At 40.0% G+C, this 12,797-nt stretch overlaps 1 protein-coding gene across 4 annotated transcripts in view; it reads left to right on the forward strand.

The window, feature by feature from the left end:
* srek1 (splicing regulatory glutamine/lysine-rich protein 1) overlaps positions 1-12,797 on the forward strand; it is a 65,920-nt gene that overhangs the window by 28,416 nt on the left and 24,707 nt on the right. For all 4 annotated transcript variants that reach the window (XM_078562748.1, XM_078562740.1, XM_078562732.1 and 1 more), the window contains 3 exons: positions 567-697; positions 2,596-2,686; positions 12,592-12,720. In XM_078562748.1, coding sequence (XP_078418874.1) covers positions 567-697; positions 2,596-2,686; positions 12,592-12,720 — 351 coding nt within the window. The remainder of the gene's footprint in view (positions 1-566; positions 698-2,595; positions 2,687-12,591; positions 12,721-12,797) is intronic.

The following is a 12,797-nucleotide window of genomic DNA, read 5'->3' on the forward strand; positions in this document are numbered from 1 at the left end:
TACTGGTCTTGGAGCATTTGGCTGTTTTTGAAACGTAATTTTGGGGTCTTCGCTTTGGGCAAAGCTGTGTGCCACTGGCAAAATTCCACAACCTTCCAAAAATGCCCGCTAATTGCCTCCATAATTACGTTAATTGGCTTCCCATCGTCGATCGGTAAGTTTCCATCATTGCTCTAAAGCCGTTTTCAACAAAAGTGCAAGGAGGCGCGAACATGCCGGGGAGACATTTTCCTGGTGGCTCAAAGGAAAGCTGGGAAAATTCACTCCTATGAGTTCATAGGAAGATTCCAGAAAAGGATAAACATTGGGTTGCGCCCCAGGTGCATTTTCAGTTTGTTCATATAAATTACTTTGTTGTACATTATCAAAGAATCTAGTTACACCAGGGAAGATTTAACACATGTTCTGTGTTAAATCAACAGATCTGCAAAATTTATAAATGTTCTCCACTCTGAAGTGGCAGGGTGACTTTTAGGCCAGCAATTTCCAAATATGCCTTTCTAGGAATGACTTTGAATCTCTGCATGTGTTTGAAAGGATTTTTTTTTTGTATTTTTGATATCCAGGATCAATCATTCTAATAATGCGATTGTGAAGCCTCCTGAGATGACACCACAGGCTGCTGCCAAAGAGCTTGAAGAAGTGATGAAGAGAGTGAGAGAAGCCCAGTCCTTTATATCAGCAGTTATTGAACCAGGTATAGAAAATGAGAGTTGTAAAGAAGTAAATCTTGGATTTTCATGATAGATATTTGACATTAAACATTTTATCCTTTGTAACTATTTAACTAAATATTTACTTAACTACCTTTCAATGGCTGTTCAGTATTTCAGTTCGTGCTCTGGACCAAAATTATACTTGGCTTAAAGCTGAAGTGCTATATAATTTTAAGTTGATTATTGCACTTACCTTCCTGATTCCCTATCCATTCCTACAAGAAAAAACTATAACCACTCGAGGCAATTTTTTCACAGTTGCTGGAAGTTAAAATCAGCCCTTAGGGTAAATCTGTCAATTAAATGCTCCAAAGTGAGGCAATTACAAGAAGTGTCTTGAGCAGTTTGGCAATCTGCATGTAGGTATTTTCATTTTAAAGTAAAGCTTTTTACCTTAAAAAGCAAGACAAATCATCAGTTTTAGTTACTGAGGAAAATATAAATTAAATCTAATCACAAAAGAAATGATGGGACATTGTCATTCTGGTTATTGTCTTTACAGTTTGTCATTAGTTTGCTATCTAAAGAACAATGTAAACAACAAGAAACAATTTTTTTCATTCGTTCTTGAGATGTGAGCATCGCTCGCACAGCCAGCATTTATTGACTATCCCTAATTGTCTTTGAGCAGATGGTGGTGAGCCGCTGCCTTGAACTGTCGCAGTCCATATGGTGTAGCTACACTCACAGTGCTGTTAGGGAGGGAGTTCCAGGATTTTGACCCAGCAACGGTAAAGGACAGCAATATAATTCCAAGTCAAGATGGTGTGTGACTTGAAGGGGAACTTGCGGGTAGTTCCTATTCATCTGCTGCCCTTGTTCTTCTAAGTGGCAGCGGTCACAGCTTTGGAAGGTGCAGTCGAATGAGCCTTGGCAAGTTGATCCTGTGTATCTTGTACATGGTATGCATTGCTGCCTCAGTGATGGATGGAGTGAATGTTGAAGGCGGTTGTGGGGTGCTAATCAAGTGGGCTGCTTTGACCTGGATGGCGTTAAGCTCCTTGAGCATTATTGGAGTTGCATTCATCCAGGCAAGAGGAGAGTATTCCATCACACCTATGATTTGTAGATATGGTGGACAGGCTTTGGATAGTCAGAGGTAAGTTACTTGCTGCAGAATTCCTACCCTCTGACCTGCTCCTGTAGCCACAGTATTTATATGGCTGGTCTAGGGAAGTTTCTGTTCAATGTCAAGGGAAATGACCTTTTTCGATAATGGTCATTGCTTGGCATCTGTGGTGCTAATGTTACTTGCCACCTATCAGTCCAGTCCTGATAGTTGTCCAGATCTTTCTGCGTGCAGGCACAGAGTACTTCAGTATCTGAGGAGTTGCGAATGATATTGAACATTGTGCAATCATCAGCGAACGTCCCCATTTCTGACCCCGCGTTGGAGGGAAGGTCATTGATGAAATAGCTGAAGATGGTTGGGCCTAGGACACTCTCCTGAGGAACCCATGCAGCAATGTCCTGGGACTGTGATATTTGACCTGCAACAATCACTACCATCTTCCTTTTGTGCTAGGTATGACTCCAACCAGTGGAGAGATTTCCCCCGTTTCCTATTGACTTCAGTTTTGCTAGAGCTCCTTGAAGCCACACTCGGTCAAATGCTGCCTTGATGTCAAGGCCAGTATTTCTCATCACATTGCCATTTTGAAATTAAATAATTACCAGCTGCATGAAGTACAGTACAGTACTGTACTGTGACATTTTAGTACAATTCCTGCTCTACACTTTTTTACATATTTAAAGTGGGATTTATATTTATAATTTTCTATCCACATAAAGTGACCTATTTCTGAGCTGTTCATTCTATTTAACTCTATGTAACTTGCTGAGTATTAGTCATTGTATTTTTTAAATTTACTTACTCAAGTTGGGGAAAAGGAAAGTGATGAGAAAAACAGAAGATCCCGATCCTATTCCCGATCGAGAAAGAAAAGATCTCGTTCCAGTTCAAAACAAAGGTGAGGCATTAAACAAAGTATGTTTACTTCAGATATGGTTGCTCTAAGGGTTTCATGTTTCATTGGGTGTTTTATCATCTGATAAATGCAGATGTTTGTTAAAAACATAAATCCCCTGTTAAAACTGGTAATTTCAAAATATAATCTAGAAAAATGAAGACCACGTTTAATTTACTCACCCCGTGATCACTTATTGTCAGCTCTTTTTCTTACTATCATGTCTTGCATTGTGTCCAAGTCCACTGCTTTTCAATATATACTTGTGATGCAGTATTGTACTGTGCCATTTTATTGCAATCTCGATCTATGCATTTTTTTAACAAAGCGGAATATATATATGTGAAAGCTTGCTTAAATGAAAATTTAGGCATTATTGCAATTAAAATATTGATTTGAGGCTAGGTAATAGTAAAGCAAATAACGTAGTGACACAGTTCCACAAAAAAATGCAAATGATTTGAAAAGAGAACTTTTGTTGATCAACATGAACAACCATAAGTACTATGCTATAATTTTCTGAGGAGGCGAAGCAAAAATGCAAGTGTGAGACTTTGTAAAATAGTAAAGCATAATGGAATTTGTGTTGCGTAAATGTTTGACATGGATATTGACGTTAGTTTCTGGAAGTATCTATAAATATGTAAAGTGGTTTAGCACAAAGATTTATTGGAATTCTATGTGAAGCTTTGTGATCAGATCATGCACTGTTCAAGTAGTTGAAATCAAGTAGTTGGACACCATTCACTCCATTTGCTTGTTTTAATATTTTGATTCATTCTCAGATAAAGGCATAGAAATAAACATATTACGCATTCTGATGAGTCCGTAATAAGTAACCATTTTATATCAGACATTCAACATGTAAAAAACAGTATCTATTATTTTCATAGCGCTTGTTTTATTTTTTTTAGGCTGAATGGTTTACACAGGGAAACACTGGGCCAGGTCTGAAGCAAGTAGAGCGCTGGGCTGGGAAATGGCATACTTGCACCTGACTAGTTTTGGTTACTATGCAGCCATACGTTATCTTATGACTGCCTCCTCTTACAGTAACTCTTTTTAGTACTTAAGTCATTATCCCAATTCATACCTGTAGACTGATCTAATCGAAAAAGATTCCCTTCTGAAAAAGTGTTTACTGTAATGAGTTCAAAACTGCTATCTATATCATCTTGGTTTTTAGTATCATCTCAGTAGATTTTCTAATATTTATGACATTAAAGAAGTATTCTTTCCTGTTCCCTTTACAAAATTTGAGTATTATGTTTAATGGATACTGCCTAATATTTCTCACTGACCTTTCTGTGATGAGCCCTGAATGAAGATTTGCATTTGTACAAAAATTAAAAAAGTTAAAAATCTGTTTTGTGCAGCATACCTCTAATTGGTAAATAATAAATTAGCCTGCCATTTTGTGGTATTTTCTTTCCCCTAACTGCAGCTGGAAGTAACTTGCTGAAACATGATACTCAGTGAGTACGATGGCGTTATGCAGGCTACCTCCATGAACTCAGAATGGCTGATCTGATGATACATGTGAGAGAAATTTACAGGTTTTTGCTTGTCTTTCTTTTCAAGATCTTGAATTAGCCACAGTAAGAGTGACATAAACTGCACTGTTTGAAACTTACTTCCAAATTCCTTTGATAGTAATTTTACTGTATAAGCTTTTAAAGCAAGTTAAAAATAACAAAGAAGTTGGAGAGAAAATGTAGAAGAGTCTGATAAAAGCAGATAAAATAAATAACTGAAATACATTGGTAAATATTAGTGAATGTTTTATAGAGGAGTTTCAGTAGCAAGCCATTGATTATGGAATTTGTCCCAGAAAATTATTGCTATTTTTGAATGTTATGGCAATAAGTATGAATGAAGATGATCAGAAACGTGTCATTTAGAGATTGACAGGCTTGTTTTGAATAGTGGAGGTGAAGGTTTAGATGTAAGTAGTGGTGTTTGCCTTCATGTTTTCCAAGAGCTATGTTTTGGGTGACTGGATGAGTTGGGTGGAGTCCATGGTGAAATGGATTTTGCATTTTTTGTGGAAGGGTTGATGGTGAAGATGGTGTCCCTGTCTGTCTGCCCCTCCCTCTATCTGTCTGTGTGTGTCTCTCTCTCCCTCTTCCCCCCTCCCCCCACCCCATCTGTCTGTCTGTCCCTCTCTCTCCCTGCTTTCTTGTAGTTCCTTAGCAATGAGGACCAAATATCTCTTGTTCTCTTGTGTGGATTGAGTATGCACTGCTAATAACTGGGATAAATTCAATTTTCAGTGACTTACTAATATTTTGTTTATATCACATGTTATGAGATATGAAATACAAAAATTAATAATTCACTATATTTTGGTTGGTGGTTATTAAATATGTAGATACTGCTTATGTTTTAATGTGAAACCAATTGCATCTCTAAGATTTGATCTGTTATTTTAAATATCCTGTTTGTTAGGGTTAGAGATTGTAGTGATATCACGGTGAAGAAAGCCCTGTAATACACTTGATTTCAATCTGGAATAACAACCATTCTGTTTTCCTGTTGTAGCATTTAGATACTCCTTTAAATTACTCCAGTATCATACCCTCAACTATCCTCCCTGCTGTTGAGCAACCTCTAAACAAAAATTTCCTGTCTGTGTATTTCCTTCTGTTCTACTGTTCTAAACTTCTCCTTCACAAACATGAATTGATGGTTTCTTGTCCTGGTATTTGTAAAATATTGATTTGGGTTTACTTTTCTCAAACTGTAGGTATTTTCTTCATCATTTGCTCTTCAGATGTGAATGACAATGACGCAACATTTATTGCCTGTCTCCTAATTGTCCTGAGGGCATTAAGAATTAGCATTATAGTACAGGGCTAAGGTCATTTAGGCCAGACTGTGTAGGGAAGACAAATTCTAGTCTCTGAAGGACATTATTGAACAAGTTGAATATTCAATTCAGTTTCACAACTTGGTGGGATTTGAATTCTCAACCTATACATTGCTAAGTTGTGCCATAACCATAAGTCTACCATACCCATATCAGGTTGGTTCTGAAACATCTCTTCTTTGAGCTGAAGATCTCTGGCTTTTCAAAGCATTTGACCAAGATCATCTGCTTACATTGAGATAAATCCTGTTGCTTTCCTTTGCATTGTCCCTGGGGTTTGGATGGTCCCTTAAATCATGGAGACCAAAATGTATTCTGTACTCTTGGCAATGGCCTGGAACATTGAGCACCCTGGTCACCACAATGGCTTTGACTTCTGAGGGGTTTGAGGTTTGATTTAGCAATTGAACCCAACATCACATTTGCTTTTTTCCATCTCGTACTGTTTGGATATGGTGAGCAGTAAGTCCAGTTACACCCCCTCCGATTTGTCATTTCCTGTAGTAAGTTCTATTGTAACATGGAGTGATTAGTAACACCTGTAATACCTCAACTGCATGGGACAATGTTGCTTTGAATTTCAAAGAAGTTTTATTATTATAACATTGATATTATAACATTACAACACTGTAAAAAAAAACTTCATTTACTTATTTTTTGTGGCCAGGATTGTTCAGAAAAAGAATCATTGTAACTGTAGCAGTAAAGGCTGATTCTGTTATCTGATCATCTCCAAAGGTTAAAATATTTTTGAGTAAAATATTAGAATATCTTGAAAGTTATGTTTTCGCCAATTGAAATTGTAATGCATTGCTATGGAAACATGGCACTCATCCAGGAACACCAACTTTGCAGTTATGACATTAAACAGGACAAACTAACCACTTTACTAGGGGTGGAATCGCCCCAGATTTGCCCTAAGTGCGGTAGCTGTCGAGTAAAACAGCATTTGCCTGCCGGCTGCGATGGCGGGTTTTCACACCGTATCGTCCCAAATCTGCCACGTTATTTATGCATTCCCAGGAAACCTGCCGTTTCCATGGCAGGTGGGCTCTGATTCGCCTGCCACGCCGTCACCTCGCCATTTCATCATGCCAGGCACCACATTTAAAGTACAGCTCCGCTCGCTTCCAGCCCAGGACTGCAGCAAAGAAGACATGACCCCGAAAGGCAAGAAGACTGCAGCCCTTGAGCACCCTTTGGATGCTGTGGAGGCCCACTGTGATGACCTCTACCCCACTCTGGCCGCAGGAGGGGCAGCAACATTACCACTCTGGCTTGGTAGGTGATGGCAGTGGTGGCCAGTGCCAATGTTGCACAGAAGAGGTTGGCCATCCAGTGCAGATAGAGGATGAATGATCTCATCTGTCCAGCCAGGGTATGTCAACCATCTCATAATTCTCAACTCTCACACACAAGCCCATCACACACATTCACTGGTATCTCATTCACTGTCAGCACAAGAGACATCATCACCCATTCTCAAACCCATATCCTCACATATTCACCTGGCCTCATCTCCTCTGGAGGCTGCCTCCTTAGGCATCACCATCTTGAGGCCACTTGCACAGATGAGCATGTGCCCCCACACAACCCTGGGTTACCCTCCTTCCCCAGTATAGCCCTTGTCCTGCAGCCTCTTCCCTTGCCTGAGGCCACTTCTCTCCCTTCGCCAAGCAAGCCCTAGCTCTGCAGCCATAGAAAAGCCACCCACATACGGCTGATCTGGTAGGTAGAGACCTGCTGTGAGCCCCCTAAAAGTGATGTGGTGCTGTCTATGAATCCTGGTGCTGATGACTGCGAGTGCTGACTGAAGCAACGTAGACAAACAAACCTTGAAGTCCTGAGCGAAGTACAGCCTGCCAAATGCACGTCGCTTATGTGCTGTTGTGAAACACATCGGTGTGTTTCCCCGCCAGCATGAGCAGACAATCCAGCGGGGGGTGGGGGGCAATGAGTCCAATGGGCAGGCCTAATAACAATATGCTGATGTATTACAATGAGGCTCCTGACGTCCGATGGCGGGAAATGCGGCCCGTCAATGGCAGACCGAGTGGATGATTGCAAACTGGTTGCACACCATCGTGCCATATTGTCCACTTGAACCACTGATCATGCCTGATGCTGGCGGGCATGGAAAATCCTGGCCTAGATTTTGATTAATGAGCACATTATATTGAAGATCCTAATGAAAAGATAGGTGTTGGTTTAGCTATCCTGTTTCTCCATAATTCCTGATTTCAACCATACTGCTATTATGACCAGGCATCGTATGCCTGTTTTTCACTCCTTCCCATGGTTGATAAGTAGGAGGAAAGTTTCTGAGGACTAATGGGGGTTGTGCTGATATGTGACATATTATTGCTGAAATGTTCACAGTGACAGAGACATGGATGGAGTTTAATCATTGAAGGAGCATGACCCAGTGATGATAAATTCTACCAACTTAAGTAATTAGAGAACTTCAGTTTTCACCAGAATTGGATCATTCTGAACATGTCCCTTTTCAGAAGGAATTCTCAGAAGGATTTTTTTAAAAGAAAGGATACTAGAAATTGGCATTGTGTGTCTATTCTGTAAACTTGTTACAACAGTTCTGAAAGTTTTCGCTAAATGTAATAATTGGTATCGATTCAATTTTTTGAGCTTTGACCCAATTCTTAGTGAGTGTGAGACTATACCTACATTTGTGTATTAACTTGTGATCTCAGTAAATTAAAGCCCTTTTCAGATTTCAACCAAAGCCATAAATGCATTTCTCCTGTGCATTACTGATTCTGCATTTAATTTGGTGAGAACCTACTGCTTGGATGTTAAATCACATAAATTTTGTGGTAAATTTGCTGCATGCGAAATATACTGAAACGCGCAGCACTAATAAACAAAACCTTTTAGTATTGTGCAAAGTTTGCAGCATGCCCAAAAATATCTGTTTAGCAAAATATGCTCTGAAATTAGCTTGTACGCATTAAAATAATTAACTACCAAAAAGTGCAGTTGTAACATTTAAATTCAGATACTTTTGAAAAAGAGGCTAGTTTATCAGTATGTTTTGAACACAGATTTTGAGATAGTTTGTATGATTTTTACACTTGTCAGTTTTTTTTAGGATTATTCATATTCCTGTCATATAGCCTTCCTCAGTTGGGGTGCATATTCAACAATCCTTTATCAGGAGGAGCATTGTGAATTGGGAAGGCTGACCTGACCTGCATGTCAGATTCTCCACTCGATGCTCCCACTTAGGTGAGGCTCTGCACCAGGAGTGGAATCTTACAAAATGTCCTATCCTTTTTTTCAACCAATGGGCAATAGGTTCTCCTCTTTAAATTTTTGGCAGCGCTCTAGACAATTTTGTTTCTTTGTAACATTTTATCCCTCTTCATTTAGTAACCATGACAAGAAAGGCACTATCAGATGTACCTCTCATATATTGCTGCAACAGTAGATCTCCGTCTCAGCTAATGAAACCCTGCTGAACCAGTACAGCACGTCTCTTTCTCGCATTGTCTATCTTTCGCACCATCAAACTGCTCCAAATCATGAGTGCTAAGAAAGGTCTCGTGCAAGGATATGTTTACAGGCTGGTGACTCTGAGATAGGAAAGATCTTACACGGGCATGCATGTATACTGACAGAATTGACCTCCAGCCCCATCATCAACGAGACCGCCTACTTCCACCTACATAACACAAGATATAAGAACAGGAGTAGGCTGTTTGCCCCCTTGAGCATGCTTTGCCATTCAATAAGATCATAGCTGATCTGATTGTGATCTTAATTCCACTTTTCTGCCTATCCCCCGCAACCATTGATTCCCTTGGAGATCAAAAATCTATTTAACTTAGCCTTGAACATATTCAATGACCCAGCCACCATTGCTCTTTCCAGTAGAGAATTCCAAAGATTAACAACCTTCTCCCTACTGAAAGAAAAACAATTCTCTTCATCTCTACCTTAAATAGGAGATCCCTTCGTTTAAAACAGCACCCAAGTTCTGGATTCCCCATGAGGGGAGCATCCTCTCAGTAACTATCCTGTCAAGTCCCCTCAGAATCTTGTGTTTCAATGAGATCACTTCTCATTCTTCTAAATTCCAATGAGTAAAAGCCCAATCTTTCTTCATAAGACAACCCCTTAACCCCAGGAATCAACCATCTCTGAACTGTCTCAGATGCAGTTATATCGCTGCTTAAGTAAGGAGCCCAAAACTACGCAGTGCTCCAGGTACAGTCTCAGTAATGCCCAGTACAGTTGTAGTAAGACTTCCTTATTTTTATACTCCATCCCACTTGCAATAAATTCCAATTTGCCTTCCTAATTATTTGCTGTGCCTTCATACTAACATTTTGTGATTCATGTACAAGACACCCAGATTCCTCTGTACTGTAGCATTCTGTAGTGTCTCTCCATTTAAATAATAATCTGCTTTTCTATTCTTCTCGCCAAAGTAGAGAACCTCTCACTTTCCCACATTCTACTCCCATCTGCCAAATATTTGTCCACACAAACCTATCTGTGTCACTTTGCAGGCTTGTAACTTCACCCGTCTCTTCCCCACCTTAGCTTATCTACTACTGACACCCTCATCTGTTACCTCTAGACTTGACTGTTCCAAAGTTGGACAGACCTACAACCCTCCAAGATCTCTGCACTCCTCCATTTCTGGCTTCTTGCACACCCAAACTCCAAGATTGGTGGCCAAGCCTTTGGCTATGTTGGCCCCAAGCTCTAGAATACCCTCTGTAAATTTCTCCACCCATCTACTTGGCTCTCCTTCTTAAAGACGCATGTTAAAACCTATCTCTTTGACCCCCCCCGACCTAATATCCCCTTATGTGACTCGATGTCAAATTTTGCCTGATAACACACCTGTAAGCACCTTAGGATATTTTACCATGTTAAGGGTGCTATACAAATGCAAGTTGTTACTGTTGAATGCTTACTGGCTTTGCAGTTGCTTCATGTTTTCAGCCCTGACCATTTTTTGCTCATCAGATCAAATTCCTATCATCCATACATGGTTCTCTCCTAAGGTGTATGAAAAGAGAAAAATGTCATCATGCTTATTGAGCAGTTCTTGCAGAGAATCTGCAGTGTAAAGTGGGCCACCCCATTTAATTGGAACTTCACATTCTGAATCAGGCCATGACACTCAGGATATAGTGTTAGACAGCCTTCTCATTTTTTTTTCATGAAGATGCTAATTCACATTGGAGTATAAGATGCATTAGCCCACTACAGTGCCTATTCTTCACATGTGAACCTAAGCAATGAGTGTTGGCAGCATATTTGACCATACGGTGTACATTGTAGCTGATCCCAATCCTATCCTTACCCAATATCCAATTATTCATCTTCCAGTAGGGATTATTACAGAATCATACATTGGTTACAGCACAGAAGGTGGCCTATTGACCCATGATGTCTGTGAGGAGGATAGTATAGAACTTCAAAAGGACATAGACAAGTTGGTGCAGTGGATAGATAGGTGGCAGATGAAGTTCAATGTGGAGAAATGTGAGGTGATGCATTTTGGTAGGAAGAACATGGAGAGACAGTATAAAATAAAGGGTACAATTCCAAGGGGGTGCAGGAGCAAAGGAATTTGTGTGTAAAAGTGCACTTTGTTTAGAATTGCCTCTCCATTTTTTCCTACCAGAATGAATCACTTCACACTTCTCTGCATTTAATTATTTTTTTTAATTCATTCATGGGATGTGGGCTTCGCTGGCTGGGCCAACATTTATTGCCCATCCCTAGTTGCCCTTGAGAAGGTGGTGGTGAGCTGCCACCTTGAACTGCTGCAGTCCATGTGGTGCCACTTGTCCGCCCATCCTAGAAGCCCCGTTTATGTCCTCTTGAAATTCATCCCTATCTTCTTCACAGTTTACAGTACTCCAAGTTTTGTGTTTTCCCCAACTTTTAAGATTATGTACAACTACATCTGGGCCATTAATAGAAATTAGGAAAGGCAGAGGGCCTAACACCAACCCCTGGTGTATACCTTCCTGTAGTCCGAAAAACAACCGTCACCATAACTTTTAATTTCCTGCTACTCAGCCAATTTTGTATCCATGATGATACTGTCTGTTTTATTCCATAAGCTCTAACTTTGCTGACAAGCCTACTATGTGTCATGTTATCAAATGCCTTTTGGAAGTCCATGTGCACCACATCAAACGCATTACCCTCATCAGCCCTTTCTGTTACCTCATCAAAAAAATCAAGCAAGTTAGTTGAACACGATTTGCCCTTTGCCCCAAATCGTTTTGGCTTTCCTTAATTAGTCCACATTTGTTGAAGTTACTGTTAATTTTATCCCTGATTATTGTTTCTAAAAGCTTTCCCGCCACTGAGGTTACACTGACTGGCCTGTAGTTGCTGGGCTTATCCTTACACCCCTTCTTGAACAATTTTCCAGTCCTTTGGCACCAACCCAAGGAGGGTTGGAAGATCGTGGCCAGTGCCTCTGTAATTTCCATCCTTACTTCCCTCAGTTTCCTTGAATGGATCTCATCTGATTCTGGTGACTTATTGATGGCAGTTGGGAGCCTGAATTATGGCTGATATTTCCTCTTTCTAATCTAAAAGGACTGAGATTTGTTGTGATGCTCTACTACCAGCTGAAGTATTAATCCCCTAGTCAGCATTACTTAGTGGACACTTGCATACCCTTTGTTAGATATGGACTTCAGTAACCCGACACTATGATATTCCATGCCTTCTATTATGTTGCTTCCTGTGGTCACGGGGTGGGGGGGAAGTGTTCTTTTTATAGCAGTCTACCTACTGTTGGCTGGAATGCTGAAAATTGCTGTACTTGGTTGTTACATCACAGTTTTTTTTAAAAACTGGCATCTTTTTTGAACTACAGCACTGAAAGAAAAATTGTGTTTTGTTTTACTTCAAAGTGGTTACAAGGCTAGTTACCAAAATTTTCTGCTTTTTCTAAAAAATTATGCATGCGTTCAATTTTTGAATCTCTTTGTAATTGTGTTGTCACAGAAAAAACTTTATTCTTACCTTTATTCTTCAGATGTTCCAGGAGTAGGTCGCAACAGAGATCTCCCTCAAGACACAAAGACAGATGTGATTCTAAGAGTCCTCATACAAAGCGTTCACGATCAAAAGACAGGCGCCGATCAAAAAGTTGTTCGCCATCAAGGTAAACATCTGTTATTGTTTAAAATTTAAGGAGTCAAACTTCCAATTTGCCCTTTCAGTCTTCAGTTATAATACTCT

Source organism: Cetorhinus maximus, chromosome 2 (assembly GCF_964194155.1).
Source record: "Cetorhinus maximus chromosome 2, sCetMax3.hap1.1, whole genome shotgun sequence".
Classification (NCBI taxonomy): domain Eukaryota; kingdom Metazoa; phylum Chordata; class Chondrichthyes; order Lamniformes; family Cetorhinidae; genus Cetorhinus; species Cetorhinus maximus.